Below are 15,944 nucleotides of genomic sequence, written 5' to 3'. Positions count from 1 at the left end.
ACACAAACGACAACGGTTAAATAAAATTGTTGTCTTTAAAAAAAATAAACGCGCAAAGACAATGATTTTTAAAAATCGTTGTCTTTGTAGTGTTGTGTATTCAAGTGCACTTAAAGACAACACATCAATGACAATGGTTTTAATTAAAAAACCGAATGCACATAGACAACGGTTTTAAAAAATTGTTGTCTTTGAAGTGTTGTGTATTAAAATGCGTTTAATAACAACACACCAACAATAACGGCTAAATAAAACTGTTGTCTTAAAAAAAATAAACGCGCAAAGACAACAGTTTTAAAATACCGTTGCCTTTGTATGTTGTGTATTCAAGTGCATTTAAAGACAACACACCAACTACAACGGTTAAATAAAACCGTTGTCTAAATAATAATAATAATAATAATAATAACGGGTTCACAAAGACAACGGTAAAATAAACCGTTGTCTTTGAAGTGTTGTCTATTCAAATGTGCTTAAAGACAACACACAAACGACAACGGTTACATAAAACTGTTGCCTTTTTTTTTTAAATGCACATAGACAACGGTTTTTAAAAATCATTGCCTTTGCGGTGTTGTATTTTGACAAAATGCACAAAGACAACACACTAAAAACAACGGTTCAGTAAAACCCGTTGTCTTTGATAAAAGTGTTGCGTCAAAGACAACGGTTTTGTCCAAAAGTGTTGTCTTTTACACAAAAGATAACACTTTTGTCAAAAACCGTTGTCTTTTTAATGTTGTGTATGTGCATTTTTCTTGTAGTGATAACTACTTTCTCAACCTATTACAATATCGACTCCACTGAGATTCAAGTCTATAATTTTTCATATAATGAACCAACTTGGTGTTACTGGACCATATTAGATGATGGCGTAAATGTAAACGGGGGTACGGATTTACACCACGTGTGTTTGATTGTGTATGATGTAGTGTATGGATCGGTGTATGGATGATTGCAGGGAGAAGGGGAAAGGAAGCCATGGCTTCCTTCTTGGAGAAGAAGAGAGAAGAAGATGGAAGGGAGAAGGAAGGAGCTCAGTGAGTCCTTCAGATTGAGGATCCAGGATCCAGGATGCCATTAAAGGGAGGGTCGGTCCTTTATATAGAAATAGGACCTGACCCTTCAGGAATATAATATTACATTTGACCCTTAACAATTTCTAAGGGACACCCGACTTTTAGGGGTACAATATTACACGGACTATACACATTATATTTCTACAGTAGTCCCTGGGGGTATTTACCCATCACAAGTCCCCCACTTCTTGAATCTGCGAGAGTCGTCAGGTTCGAGAAGTAAAATGTGCTCCGGGCGACCAACTTGTTATAAGCCAAGTCTCCCCGGTCTGAATGCCTTAATAGTCTGTGATGAACCCCTCAAGTCTGAGTTGAGCATGAGGGGCGTGATTTACGCTGGTTGCCTCGTTAAAAACCTTAGACTAAGAAAAACCCTATGGGAAAAAACCTAGCTAAGGGAAAAAGAGTACAACCAAAAAGGCGTAATCATTTAAGACTATTAAGGGTTTGTCTTGGTTGTTTATGCAGCTTGATCAGCCTTTCCAGGTTGAATCTCCAGTGATTCTTCATGTCCATCGTCCAGTGAGCTTTTCAGGGTATGGAGTAGACATCTTCCTGCAAAAAGTTGAGATAAAAAATGCAAATATGCGTGTAATGCATGCCTATCCTGATATGCAAATCCTAAGTTAGTTCCTAACTCCACTTCTATAACTAAAAATGAACCCTCACTCCGAGGGATACCTAACGACTTAATGCACCACTTTGGGGCTGTGCAGGCACCCAAAGCCACTATATTGCGCAAGATTTTTTGTGCCAAAGGCATCTTTTTTACCGAGCTGGTGCTTTGACGATCACAGGGGTCTCATTGCTGAGGAGCGGGATTTTTATAATTATTTTTTTTGCGACCACAATGGTCCTTTTGCGACTACAATGGTCCTTTTTTCTTTGTGCCAAGGGCATCTTTTTCACCAAGCCGGTATTTGGGCGACCATTTTGGTCTCATCGCGGGAGCGCGGGATTTTATTTATTATTATATATATTTTTGCGACCACAATAGTCCTTTTGCGACCACAATGGCCCTTTTGCGACCACAATGGTCCTTTTTCAAGTGCCATGACGAGGCATGGGCACAATCAACCGGACAAATCCGTGCAGGTTGATCAAACCNCAAATGTGCTTAAAGACAACACACAAACGACAACGGTTACATAAAACTGTTGCCTTTTTTTTTTAAATGCACATAGACAACGGTTTTTAAAAATCATTGCCTTTGCGGTGTTGTATTTTGACAAAATGCACAAAGACAACACACTAAAAACAACGGTTCAGTAAAACCCGTTGTCTTTGATAAAAGTGTTGCGTCAAAGACAACGGTTTTGTCCAAAAGTGTTGTCTTTTACACAAAAGATAACACTTTTGTCAAAAACCGTTGTCTTTTTAATGTTGTGTATGTGCATTTTTCTTGTAGTGATAACTACTTTCTCAACCTATTACAATATCGACTCCACTGAGATTCAAGTCTATAATTTTTCATATAATGAACCAACTTGGTGTTACTGGACCATATTAGATGATGGCGTAAATGTAAACGGGGGTACGGATTTACACCACGTGTGTTTGATTGTGTATGATGTAGTGTATGGATCGGTGTATGGATGATTGCAGGGAGAAGGGGAAAGGAAGCCATGGCTTCCTTCTTGGAGAAGAAGAGAGAAGAAGATGGAAGGGAGAAGGAAGGAGCTCAGTGAGTCCTTCAGATTGAGGATCCAGGATCCAGGATGCCATTAAAGGGAGGGTCGGTCCTTTATATAGAAATAGGACCTGACCCTTCAGGAATATAATATTACATTTGACCCTTAACAATTTCTAAGGGACACCCGACTTTTAGGGGTACAATATTACACGGACTATACACATTATATTTCTACAGTAGTCCCTGGGGGTATTTACCCATCACAAGTCCCCCACTTCTTGAATCTGCGAGAGTCGTCAGGTTCGAGAAGTAAAATGTGCTCCGGGCGACCAACTTGTTATAAGCCAAGTCTCCCCGGTCTGAATGCCTTAATAGTCTGTGATGAACCCCTCAAGTCTGAGTTGAGCATGAGGGGCGTGATTTACGCTGGTTGCCTCGTTAAAAACCTTAGACTAAGAAAAACCCTATGGGAAAAAACCTAGCTAAGGGAAAAAGAGTACAACCAAAAAGGCGTAATCATTTAAGACTATTAAGGGTTTGTCTTGGTTGTTTATGCAGCTTGATCAGCCTTTCCAGGTTGAATCTCCAGTGATTCTTCATGTCCATCGTCCAGTGAGCTTTTCAGGGTATGGAGTAGACATCTTCCTGCAAAAAGTTGAGATAAAAAATGCAAATATGCGTGTAATGCATGCCTATCCTGATATGCAAATCCTAAGTTAGTTCCTAACTCCACTTCTATAACTAAAAATGAACCCTCACTCCGAGGGATACCTAACGACTTAATGCACCACTTTGGGGCTGTGCAGGCACCCAAAGCCACTATATTGCGCAAGATTTTTTGTGCCAAAGGCATCTTTTTTACCGAGCTGGTGCTTTGACGATCACAGGGGTCTCATTGCTGAGGAGCGGGATTTTTATAATTATTTTTTTTGCGACCACAATGGTCCTTTTGCGACTACAATGGTCCTTTTTTCTTTGTGCCAAGGGCATCTTTTTCACCAAGCCGGTATTTGGGCGACCATTTTGGTCTCATCGCGGGAGCGCGGGATTTTATTTATTATTATATATATTTTTGCGACCACAATAGTCCTTTTGCGACCACAATGGCCCTTTTGCGACCACAATGGTCCTTTTTCAAGTGCCATGACGAGGCATGGGCACAATCAACCGGACAAATCCGTGCCCATGACGAGGCATGGGCACAATCAACCGGACAAATCCGTGCAGGTGACGAGGCATGGGCACAATCAACCGGACAAATCCGTGCAGGTTGATCAAACCCCAAACGGAAGAGCCGGAGAATATATACATATATTTTTTTTCCAAGTGCCATGACGAGGCATGGGCACACTCAACCGAACAAAATCCGTGCAGGTCGGCCAAACCCCAAATGGAAGGGACGGAGAGTTTTTTATATTTTATATATATATATATATATATATATATATATATATATTTTTTTTACAGGAGTCTCCTTACAAAGAAATTAGGATACAAAAATCTATCATTTCTAATAAGGGACTACAATCTTCAACTTGGAGTCGTCTTCAACAATTCTGATTGTTGGAATCTCAAGTCTTCAATAATCTCCACCTTAGATGGAGTCTTCAATCTTCAATAATTTTTGTTGGAGTGCGGGAAATATATTGAAAAGTTTTAAACAACAATGCATATAATAATATTAAAGTGGTACTTGTCTCCCACTATATATACATTTTTTCCTTTTCTTTTCCCGATTTCATTCTCCCATAACAATTTATTTTTGTCTTTTTCTACCACCACCTCTTTCTTTGTTTTTCTNCTTTGTTGGAATCTCCAAGTCTTCAATAATCTCCGTTGGAGTGTTCAGTCTTCACTAATCTCCATCTTCAAGGACCCCATAATATTTAATATTCCATAAAAAGCTAGTGGGAATGAATACTTTATGAGGTAATTTAGAGAGTAATTTAGATGGAATATTTTATAGGGTAATGGGATGAAATTTTGTTTTCTCTCCATACCCATCAGACATCATTCCCCTCTTTTCCTCCTTTTCTTTTCCTCATTTCATTCTCCCACCATAATTTTTGTCTTTTTCTTCCCACTTTCTTTTCTTCTCCTGATTTCTTTTCCCCTCAATATGTTTGTCTTTTTCTACCACCTCCTCTTTCTTTGTTTTTCTTTCTTCCCATGCACAACCACCAAATGTGGGGAACAAAGCCCCCAATTTATGAACTGCACATGGGGTAGCAGCCGTGCTACCCCATAAAATATAAATTTTTTTTTATTTGTTTTCCCCATACATTTGTCTTCCCCATACATACATTTTTTGTTTTTATCTAAAGAGATAAAGAAAAGTAGTAATGAAATGGTGGTGGTGCAGTGGTCTGGACTTCGGCCGACGCTCCTGATGGCGTACGACGGAGGTGATGGTGGGGCTGTTGATCGTTGATGGGAAAAGATAGATGAAAACGGTGGAGATGTTGTGATTGCCGCCAACTGGGTCGCCGGGGCCGGTGGCAAGGAGTGGTGGCAGCGTAGAGATCCGGCAGTGGCGAGGTGCGACGGCGGCTTTGGTCGGAGTTCATTGGTGATGGCGATGATGGAGCTCCGGTGGTGTCGGAGTTCATTGGTGATGGCGATGATGGAGCTCCGGTGGTGGTTGGCCATAGCATGATGAGCAACGGTGACGACCGGACGTCTCCGGTGTCGACGTTGCTGTTATGACGGCGAAGTTCTGTATTTTTTCTTCGTGCCATGTCTTGATATGTGGAGCTATGAAAGTCATGACTTCGTTCATCCTAGCCAGCTGCGTCTACCCTCTCATGTAGACTCTATTTTACAGATAATATCTTATGCAGATGTACATATACAATATAATATATAAAAGAGCCCACTTTTTGTCTTTTCTTTCTTTTTCCCTCATTTCCTGCCAACAACTACTCCCCTCTTTCTTTTTGTTTGTCTTTTTCCCTTTGTCTTTCTTCCCACTTTTACTTTTTCTTTACCCTCTGCCCGACAACCCTCCATTTCTTACTCATATTTCCCCATTTCAAAGTCATACAAGACAAAACAATAATAAAGAAAAGGGGTTATAGATTAGGGTGGTTTGGAGTGCGGGCCGAAGAGGATGGTGGCTGGAGGACTTCGACGGCAGCGATGATGGGCAGTGGACGGGTGATAACGGTGGCGATGTTAGCGATGATGGGCAGTGGACGGGTGATAACGGTGGCGATGTTCCAGCGGCGGTTCCGGCTGGGCAGTGGGAAGCGCTGATTTGCTCACCAATCATGGTCGACGAGGACATCTACAACCGCAAGGTGATAGTCACGCGTCGATGTTCCTTCCGAAACTGCGACCAAGCTGTTGCATGGTGAATTCGACGAGAAAATTGTGATGGTTCACTCGGCGATAACCGCGCCAGGTGACGGTGACCGGAGAAGATGGCGGCTTGGAGCTGGAACTGGTGATGGCGGTGCGGCGGTCGGTGTTTTGCTCCGACGAGGGAGTGAGAGATCACTTCCAGCTGTGATCTATAATTGATGTACCAACTCAAAAATCCTAGAAAGCCAGAACACCAAATTGTTCCATCTTTTAATTGTAGCCACCTTTTCATTTCTTTATTTCCTTCTTCACGTGATTCATTTTGTTTCTACCCAATTCCAAAGCTATGCTCTTTTCATTATTATATAATATTATAATAATAACAAAGAACAAGAAGTAGAATGATACTGGAGTATGGAGCATCAAATCATTCTCCTTCGTTGTTCGCCGACCGGGTAGACAAGGTTGCGACGGTGGCGGAGTATGGTGGCGTCAGAGGAAAGAGCGCAAACCTGCCGCTGGAGGTCGCAGTTTGAGGCAGCGGTCGGCAGTGGCAGTGGCGTCGCGGTGGTGGCTGGTGCGTAGTGGCCGCGGTGGTTGCGAAGGTGGAGGCGGATGTGGTGGCTAAGATGGCGTTCGCTTATGCTGTTGTCGGACCGGAGAACCATGGCTCGTCGTTGCTGCTCGTCTTCTCGTTCTCCGATCTATCATAAGCAGGAGGTCGAGATTGCGAACGGTGGTGAAGGGTTGCGGTATGCTGTAATTTCCCTTCGTTTTCCTTCTTCTTTGACCGATAGCTAACCGCGATGTCCGACGGTTGATGGCAGTGTCGGCGGAGGCCGGTGGCCGGTGTTAGTACACTTCTTCTTCTTTTTCATTCTCGCCTGGACTGGAGCTGGAGAGGACAATCTTTCCCCGTGTCGAGCGCATGCATTGGAAAAAGTTTTCGGCCACGGTCGCTGGCGTTTGGTTCGTAATTCGTTTTTGTTGTTGTTGATGGTGCTTGAGGATGGTGAATGTCATCTTGTTGATTAGAGGAACACGGCATTTCGTCGCATTCCCCACAGACGGCGCCAATGATGGCGTAAATGTAAACGGGGGTACGGATTTACACCACGTGTGTTTGATTGTGTATGATGTAGTGTATGGATCGGTGTATGGATGATTGCAGGGAGAAGGGGAAAGGAAGCCATGGCTTCCTTCTTGGAGAAGAAGAGAGAAGAAGATGGAAGGGAGAAGGAAGGAGCTCAGTGAGTCCTTCAGATTGAGGATCCAGGATCCAGGATGCCATTAAAGGGAGGGTCGGTCCTTTATATAGAAATAGGACCTGACCCTTCAGGAATATAATATTACATTTGACCCTTAACAATTTCTAAGGGACACCCGACTTTTAGGGGTACAATATTACACGGACTATACACATTATATTTCTACAGTAGTCACTGGGGGTATTTACCCATCATTAGATAACAATGTTTCAATTTGATATGGTGACAAATCCTATGTAGCTATATATGCGTGGTAGACCAACAGTTTCCAAAATCTGTCTCATATCTCATTGATGCAATTTTCTCACAAACAACCACGTGTCGTGTACTTTTAGAGAGTAAATTTTTTTCATAATTTTATTAAAAATAATAATAATTGACAGAGTCGGCCAAACCACTAAGATTGTACTGTGGAGCCGAGAAATTTCGGCTCCGTGAATGCAAAGGCCGACTCTGTGAGTTGGCACAATGCATGCCCACCAACGGGTGGGACTTTATGTTTAAGTTGGAGCCTTGAGGCTCCTTTTATAGGAGCCTCAAGGCTCCCATGCCACTTTTCCCACCGATGTGGGAAAAGTGGCAAAACTAAGGGCAGCCGGCCCTTATGTTTTATTCTTTCTGAAAAAAGATTAAAATTTATTTTTTTATTAAATAATAATAATAATGTTAAGTATTATTATTATTACTAATATTTTCGCCCATGCGTTGCACGGAATGGATTTGTTATAATATTTTAAGAATATTTAGATCGATATACAATTATATAAATTATAACATCGAATATTGTATAGCGCAATTGATGAAATTGGTTGGATCAATTATGTTGTCTGGTGTTTTTCTTGCTTGAATTAGAGCAAATAATTGTTCAATTACCAGTGCGATGCACAAATAAATTTTTTATTATATATTTAGATAATAAAAATAAAGAAAATTATTAAAAAAATTCTAATATTGAACGTGTACATTTATTTGATTATAAGATTAGTGCAAAAGTATAACTCAATTAATTGAAATATATATGACTTGTTTGTCTACAATTATCTTAAAAAGATCGATATGTAATATGACTTATGTAATTATATTATTACTAAAATAAATATGAGAAAAATGAGAAATAATTTAATTATAATTATTATAAAAATAAATTCAACGACCAATGTTATTATCATAATAATTATTAGGCAACTATTATTAGTCAATTACACTAATACTTTTATACTTTAAGTATATTAATTTTCACCCGATCACATTTAGTTTTTCTTCCTCCTTCATATTTGAATGAATTAATTGTAACTATTATAAAAAATCTAACAGTCATGTTTAATTAATTTTTTTTAAGTTTTTAAATAATTTGCAGTCAATTAGTAATATCCATTCCCTTTTTCAATTTGCCTAATTTTCCTTTTCCATTATGATTTTTTTATATTTTCAATCAATTAGTAAAATCAGTTTTCTTTTTCATTTTCTCTTTAATATTGTCTGGCAGAATTTCACAAAGGATGACTGACTCGGGAGAAAGCCACATACAATTGACCCTGACTAAAGACCGATTTTTTTAACAATAATCCAACGTGAGTTAGTGTTTGGCCTTAGCTTTTGTTTATAGTCATGGCATATGCAAATATCAATGAGAATTGTTTATGCTGGAACTTGAAGGACAATCAGTGATTCTGCCAAATCAACATTATAGTAAGGCAAAACAGAATCCACGTGCTCCTCCCATAGAGTAACAGTGAGCCGACTACCCCTGAGTAGTGAAAACAACAATGAGCATGATGATGCCTAAATTTATACTTAAACAAATCAAAAAGACATCCAAACAAACACATACCGAGAGTCTTCAATGACAAAATCAATCAACCTTTGAGGATTTGAATTAACTTGGACAACTTTTTGCTCATTAATGAAAACAACAAGGCCAATCAAATCTGCAAAAAACCAAACAAAAGATTTGCAATAAATGACCTTTTGTATCCTATATTGCGAAACTAAAATTTATATATTTTGTAGCAACTAAATATTTAAAGTATTAATAAAGATGCATGTATATTTAATATTATTTTGGTCTGATAAAATGTTTCTTGACAAAAGATTTAAAATTGGCATTCATAAATGTATACTATTAGAAATTTAGTATAACAAAAAGAAATAAAAACACCAAAAAAAAAAAAAAGAAATAAAAACACATCTAGTATAGAATAAGATTTAAAGAAGAATTTACCAATTAGCAATTTAGCATATTGCTATCCACTCTTCCGGGAGCCTTCAATGTTTCTTGAACTTAACCACAAACTCTTTAGGAATTTGTAAATGGATACAAGTTCTCTGAAGAAAGAAAAAAAAAATATTGTAATGCTCTCCAAGTGCAAATATTAAATATGGCTACAGTGTTCACTACAAAATGCCAACCACCGCAAAATTTACACAACCTTTTTTCCTCTAATTCATAGAACAAAATTCGGCCACGATATAGTCACAATCTGCTCTCCCTAATTTATATACACTTTTAAACTTAATAGCATTTACCTGGGAGTCATGGAGTAAGCACTCCAGTGTGTGTTGGTTGATTGTGGAATGTGGATATTCCCTTGACAAATAACAACGCATTAGCCGGAGTCTAATACAACTCCTTCTCGTCTTGGGAGATAGGTCGGAAGCAGAGACAAAAATAGACCCCATTAGTGAAAGAACAATATTGTTGAAAGATTTGCGTGACAATATCGTTTTACTATTTCGATTTGTGTGAGTAGGTTATAAAATTTCTAATAGATGAATGTATTTATAATATGAATTGACGGAGGAATTGTAGTATAGGAATTGTAAAAGAATTGTAGTATACGAATTGTATTGGAATTGTAGTATAGGAATTGTAGAATAGTAGACATCATTTTGTAGTATTGGATTTCATGTTTTAATAGCAGATTTATTTGATACGAATTGTATTGGAATTGTAGTATAGAAATTGTATTGTTTTAATATTATTCTATTGTTTATACGAATTGTATTGAAATTGTAGTATAGGAATTGTATTGTTTTAATATTATTCTGTAGTATTGGATTTCGTGTTTTAATAGCAGATTTATTTGATACGAATTGTATTGGAATTGTAGTATAGGAATTGTATTGTTTTAATATTATTCTATTATTTTAATTGTTTTAATGTACAATATTTTGGGCGGGAAGGAAGATTTCCTTTTGGAGGATTTTGTTTTTATATATATAAAGATTACGCAAACCATAATATTAGGAATTCTATTTGAATTTACAATTGTATTAGGGATAGGAATTGTATTACCATATTTTACAATATTACGCAAACCATAATATTATAGGTCTGTTTTGGAAGGGAAGTTAAAACTGAGGATATTGTTTTTATTAATAGTATAGATTGCGTTGCAGAGAAATATATATACTGAATTATTACCATTAGTAATTCTAGTCTAGAATTGTATTACGAATAGGAAGGGAAGAATATATTTTATTAGGAATTCTATTTGAATTTACAATTGTATTAGGAATAGGAATTGTATTACCATATTTTATAATATTACGCAAACCATAATATTAGGAATTCTATTTAAATTTACAATTGTATTAGGGATAGGAATTGTATTACCATATTATATAATATTACTCACACCAAAATATTATAGGCCTGTTTTGGACGGGAAGTTAAAACTGAGGATATTATTTTTATTAATAGTATAGATTATTATTAATTAATAATATATATTAATATTACATAAGTAATCCTTTTTACAGTAATCATCAATTCAATCATGATTAAGTCTCACAAATAAATATTAATATTACACTTTTACAGTTTACTAGTCTGATAGATAATAAGAATTCATGAGACAACCTAAAAAATCACCCTAAAAATTAGCATACTTTAAGTTAATCTCAGATTCAATAATATACGCACACCTGCACGTATATGTGCAGAGTTGACAAGGGCTTTCTATATGTATGTTTATAAGTTCTGCTGATCATACTCCGGAACTTCTATCATCTCCATCCATCCAAACTATAATTGCTTGCGTGTTTTGATTCATCTCCCCTGCTTTATTTGATAGCTAATTAATCAAAGCATTTCAATCAAAAAAATAATGGTCCTACCAAAAAATAAATGTAATATTACACTTTACCTGACCTGGCCAAATTCGATTTCAAATGTACAAAGAAAAGTATACTTATAAATACTCATGCATACCAAAATGACTGGCATATGTTATGGGGTGAGCATTACCACAAATTTACAATTTCCATCACAACCCAAAAATCCCCACTTTCCCCCTTGCAAGAGGAAACTGCACTCATCATATGCAGTAGGTTGGGAGGATGGCGGGATGATAAACAAACGGTTTGACAGTATGTGAATAGCCTGATTTGTGATTGTAGCTGAACTTAACTCCCGAACTGCCATCTCTCAGGTGCGTGCATTGTTCATGGAAGCTGCTTATGGGCCGAGCTAGGCATGCGTCCCAGCGATCACTCTCTGGCATAGTCTCCGCTACTGTGTATATCCCGTTGGAGTTTGTGAACGCCTGATAGTTTAGAACTTCCCCGGACTTTGTTATGCAAAGAACGGCAACCTCTGCTCCTGCAACCAGAAAATGAGAAGAACCAGATTGTCCTCAGATAAAGTTTCTCCACAGTTTTGAGTAAATATTCTATTCTAGTATAAACAAGCATTGTATGCTCTATGAAGCGGGATGATTAAAACTTGGACTAAAAACGACATGATTCTCTATGACTTCTATGCAGAAGGATAGAATTTCCAACAGATGGATCTGATAGGCCAGAGTAAAAAACCAACATATAATACAAACATCAATATGTATCACACCATCTGTTCAATATGAACTAAATGTACGGTTTCTAGGAATAGCTATTAGAGAGAATGAACCACCAGCAGAACTATGGAACTGTATATCCCAATTCACACCGAGTACTGATCTTGAAAGGGAGTTGGAGGAATTATGAGATATAGTAAGTTAGTAACCAAACATTTTGGCTACAAAGCGGCTAATAGTGGAAAACCAGATTCCTAGAAGAAATCGTTTCAATCGAAGTCAGATAATTGCTAGAAATCAAAACTACACTGTCAACTAGCTTTAGAAACACAAACTGTCGAAGAAGAATTTGATCTACTACAGTACAGCATCCTTGCACATTCAATTGGTTTTAGTTGTTGATTCAGAAAACATCCAGCTTATTTCGCGGGTGAATTCAATTAAAGATCCTTCTCCTTCCCCTTAATGCAAGACGAAAACCCAAATATTGCTTACATTTCATAAAAGCAATGGAAAATGTCTGAAACTCACATTCAATATTAATAAAACAGTAATAATACTCCGTAATAATTAAGGAAGAAAGAGGTGTTGCAAACAACATCTAACTCAAGCTTCACACCTTCAGCATAACAGAGGGAAAACCAGCTTCCAGTTTACATTTATATCCTAATATACCATCATACTCCATATGATTTTACAGCAGAGATTTTGCATAATCAAGTAAAATTTACCACATAATTAACAAGCAAATACAAGGTGCAATACAATAGGGAAATACAAGGTGCCAAATACTGAACTTTCACAAAATCAACCAAGAAAATATCGACTTTTCACTCAACAATACTCAAAATTCTGAAAAAGGTCAACACTTCAATAGACTAACAAACGAAAACAAAGAAATTTCTCTAAAATACAGAAAATTCCAATAAATATTTGAACTCGAAACCTATCAAATAGCTTATATTATTAATCAAACCATGAACATCACAAAGTACTGCATAAAAAATGGAACGAGATTAAAGGAAAATCTCAGAATCTAATGCCTAAATTCTCTATGTTGAGTTCCAACCCGTTCTATCTACTGAAGCTTGAAATAAATTAGCATCAAAATAAAAAAAGAATCTGAAAAGAGAGAAAAGAAGCAACAGAGATGGAATGGTAAGAAAGATTACCTTCCAAAACATGGTCTTCAGGGCCAACAGTAGAATCGCCGCAGACATCACAAACGACTCTGCCATGGATTTCGCCGGTCCAAGCTCTCGAGCTTCTTATCAAGAGAATTAGAGTTAGATTGAGATAGATTAGAGTGAAAAGTTTCCCCCGATTCCACTCCATTCTAGTTCCCCAGTCTGCTTCACAGCTTTCGTATTTCATTTTCTCTCGCCTTTATATGACACCGACTGGCCAAGGGAATGAGGAGTGAGGATGCCCATTGCCGACAAAGCTATTGTTATTTTTGGTCCTCAACTATTACCACTTCTTACATTTAGTCCTTAATTATTAATTTTGCTACATTTAATACATAAATATATTTTTATTGTCGCATTTAATTCAATCAATCAAATCTCTAGCAATTACTCATTAAAAAAATATTTTTTAAAAATTTTTTATCAAAAACTCTACAAGAGAAAAATCTTTTATTCATATCTAAATATATAGTTATATTACTAAAATTTCTCCTTTGTAATATTAACGGTGTTAAAATTACACATTTTTTTATATTATAAGTGATTGTAGATTTTGTCAATATTATCAAATATGACAACAAAACTATACTTGTGCACCAATGCATTATGAATTTGGTTTGCATCAAATGATTTGTTCATGCACTAATCAAGTTTGTGAATCAACTAGAGTTTCTAATCATTATTTTCATTAATGGTGGTGGTGCATGATGTATAAATGTGCATGTGATAATATAGAAGTGTGCTCACAATTTTGACGACATTCAATGGTGTACATCCTGTTTTGCCGTATTATGTTCCACGTGTTTGTCTCACTAAAATAAATTCAATTAGACATAAGCAAAACAATAAGATTTTTATTAAATTCAATAATAATAATAATAATTTATTATTTAAATGAAAAGATTTAATAAATAAAAGCTCACACTTTTTTGTTGACTTATCTATTTCGACATAAGTTTGGAATTTTGTTTGGACATATTTATCCATTAATTGAGATGATTAGTTATTTTTTTTTTCTGCGGATCTCAACGAAAATTCAACATTCAAATTTGGTGAGAATGAGTAAAAAGTATAAATACGAATAGTATTTTTCTGTATGAATTATACAACTGTAAAAGTTACCGCAGACACTAATAAGAGTCTACTATAGTATTTGTACAAGATGTAAACTAAAATCTCATAATTTATTTGGATCTAGTATCAAACATATATTGGTCCACACATCAAAATTTTTGTAATATCTATTTCGATTTCTTTAATGAATAATTTTACATATACTTCAATTTGTTATTCTCATTTTCTATTCCCTGTAATGTGTTACGTCTTTCATTATTTTTATTCACTTTTTTTTTTCCTTCAATCAAATTTGAATATTTTGTGGAAGTTATACTCTATGAAGCACATATATCTTTTTTTTTTTGGGGGTGCAACAGAGGGAACATGTATGTAATTTTATGCGAAATGGCATCGTCCGTGTCTGCTTGAAGAAGCTCCCTTAAGCAATCCTATAATACTTGTTCCAATACATCAATAGTAACTTTTCAATAATTTTTGTAAATTTGTACGCCTATGTGAAGGAGAGAGAAGATATAAGGTTCTACTGTAAGTATTAAGTTTTTGACAGTGAGGTGAGGATACATGCCTCACAAGTCACAACATGTGAAATGCAAATAGTTTTTGACAGTGAGGTGAGGATACATGCCTCACAAGTCACAACATGTGAGATGCAAATTCAACTGGGAGCATAAATTATTAGATTATTTATTTATTTTTTAAATTTGTATTTTGATTTTGTTATTTTTCAATTCATTCTCATCCTCTCTTTCATTTTTTTTTTTAATATAACTGACTTTATTACATTGCACTTTCATAATTACTTTTACAAAAATTCCTCAAAATTTATTAGTATTGGAATACTATAAGCCTCTACTCTGATAAATTCTTTGTATCCAAACAGATAATTGTACCGCAGACCGCAGTCACCCTTACTATATAGTTAAGCTTCAAACCCTAACACACCCATCACTACGGGGAACGCCGTCGGCCACCCTCTTCAATTTCTTCATTGATTAACCTGTGCCTTCTATTTATATGCACGTCGTTTCGCTTTATTGCATAAAGCTGCTCTCCATTTGCTCCAATCTTCTCCTTTTTTTTTTTTTTTTTTTTTTTTTTTTTTTTTTTTTTTTTTTTTTTTTTTTTTTTTTTTTTTTTTTTTGTTCCTGTTTGTTTGTGCTCTCGTTTAGTCATTTCTAGAATAGATTTGGTTAATGAGGATTATTATACTCTGAATCAATTTGTTTCTCGTGCTTTAGAAGTTGATTTCTTTGGGTATATTATGGATCCGAAATCTGATTTTCTAGTCACTGTCCGCCCCTATGAAGAATGTTTTCAATCAATGTTAAAAGTAGTGGACTGAATGTTATGCATTGAGGATAAATTTAAATTCTGAGGGGTTTGGTTTAGCTCTTTTCATCCAGAAACGCTTAAATGTAGTTATGTATTTTTAAAGAATTCGTTTAACCATTTGTTTCCCTTCATCCCTATGATGAATTTCTCAGTACATTTTGACGTTAAAAGTAGCCTGATTATTCTTGATGAGAAATGAAGTACTGAGGGATGTGTTTTTTCTATAAAATTGCTACTGTGAATTCTGCCATTTTATGATTCCTTTTCCG

General features: G+C 36.2%; 1 protein-coding gene and 2 non-coding genes across 3 annotated transcripts; 2 read left to right on the top strand and 1 right to left on the bottom strand.

Moving 5' to 3' along the window:
• Nucleotides 1-11,375: 11,375 nt before the first annotated feature.
• Nucleotides 11,376-13,507, bottom strand: LOC116009731. Its single transcript, XM_031248853.1, has 2 exons — nt 13,252-13,507; nt 11,376-11,886 (listed from the first exon to the last, which is right to left on the bottom strand). The coding sequence occupies exons 1-2, from the start codon at nt 13,451-13,453 to the stop codon at nt 11,603-11,605; spliced, it is 486 nt and encodes a 161-aa protein (XP_031104713.1). The 5' UTR covers nt 13,454-13,507; the 3' UTR covers nt 11,376-11,602.
• A 2,130-nt stretch (nt 13,508-15,637) lies between these two features.
• On the top strand, nt 15,638-15,724 carry LOC116011506. The gene has a single exon (XR_004097057.1). It is a non-coding gene; the product is annotated as a small nucleolar RNA R21 (small nucleolar RNA).
• An 80-nt stretch (nt 15,725-15,804) lies between these two features.
• On the top strand, nt 15,805-15,888 carry LOC116011507. The gene has a single exon (XR_004097058.1). It is a non-coding gene; the product is annotated as a small nucleolar RNA R21 (small nucleolar RNA).
• Nucleotides 15,889-15,944: the final 56 nt, after the last annotated feature.

The sequence above is a fragment of the Ipomoea triloba genome, chromosome 2 (genome assembly GCF_003576645.1).
Source record: "Ipomoea triloba cultivar NCNSP0323 chromosome 2, ASM357664v1".
NCBI classification, from domain to species: Eukaryota; Viridiplantae; Streptophyta; class Magnoliopsida; order Solanales; family Convolvulaceae; genus Ipomoea; species Ipomoea triloba.
This window is presented reverse-complemented; position numbering and strand designations above follow the sequence as displayed.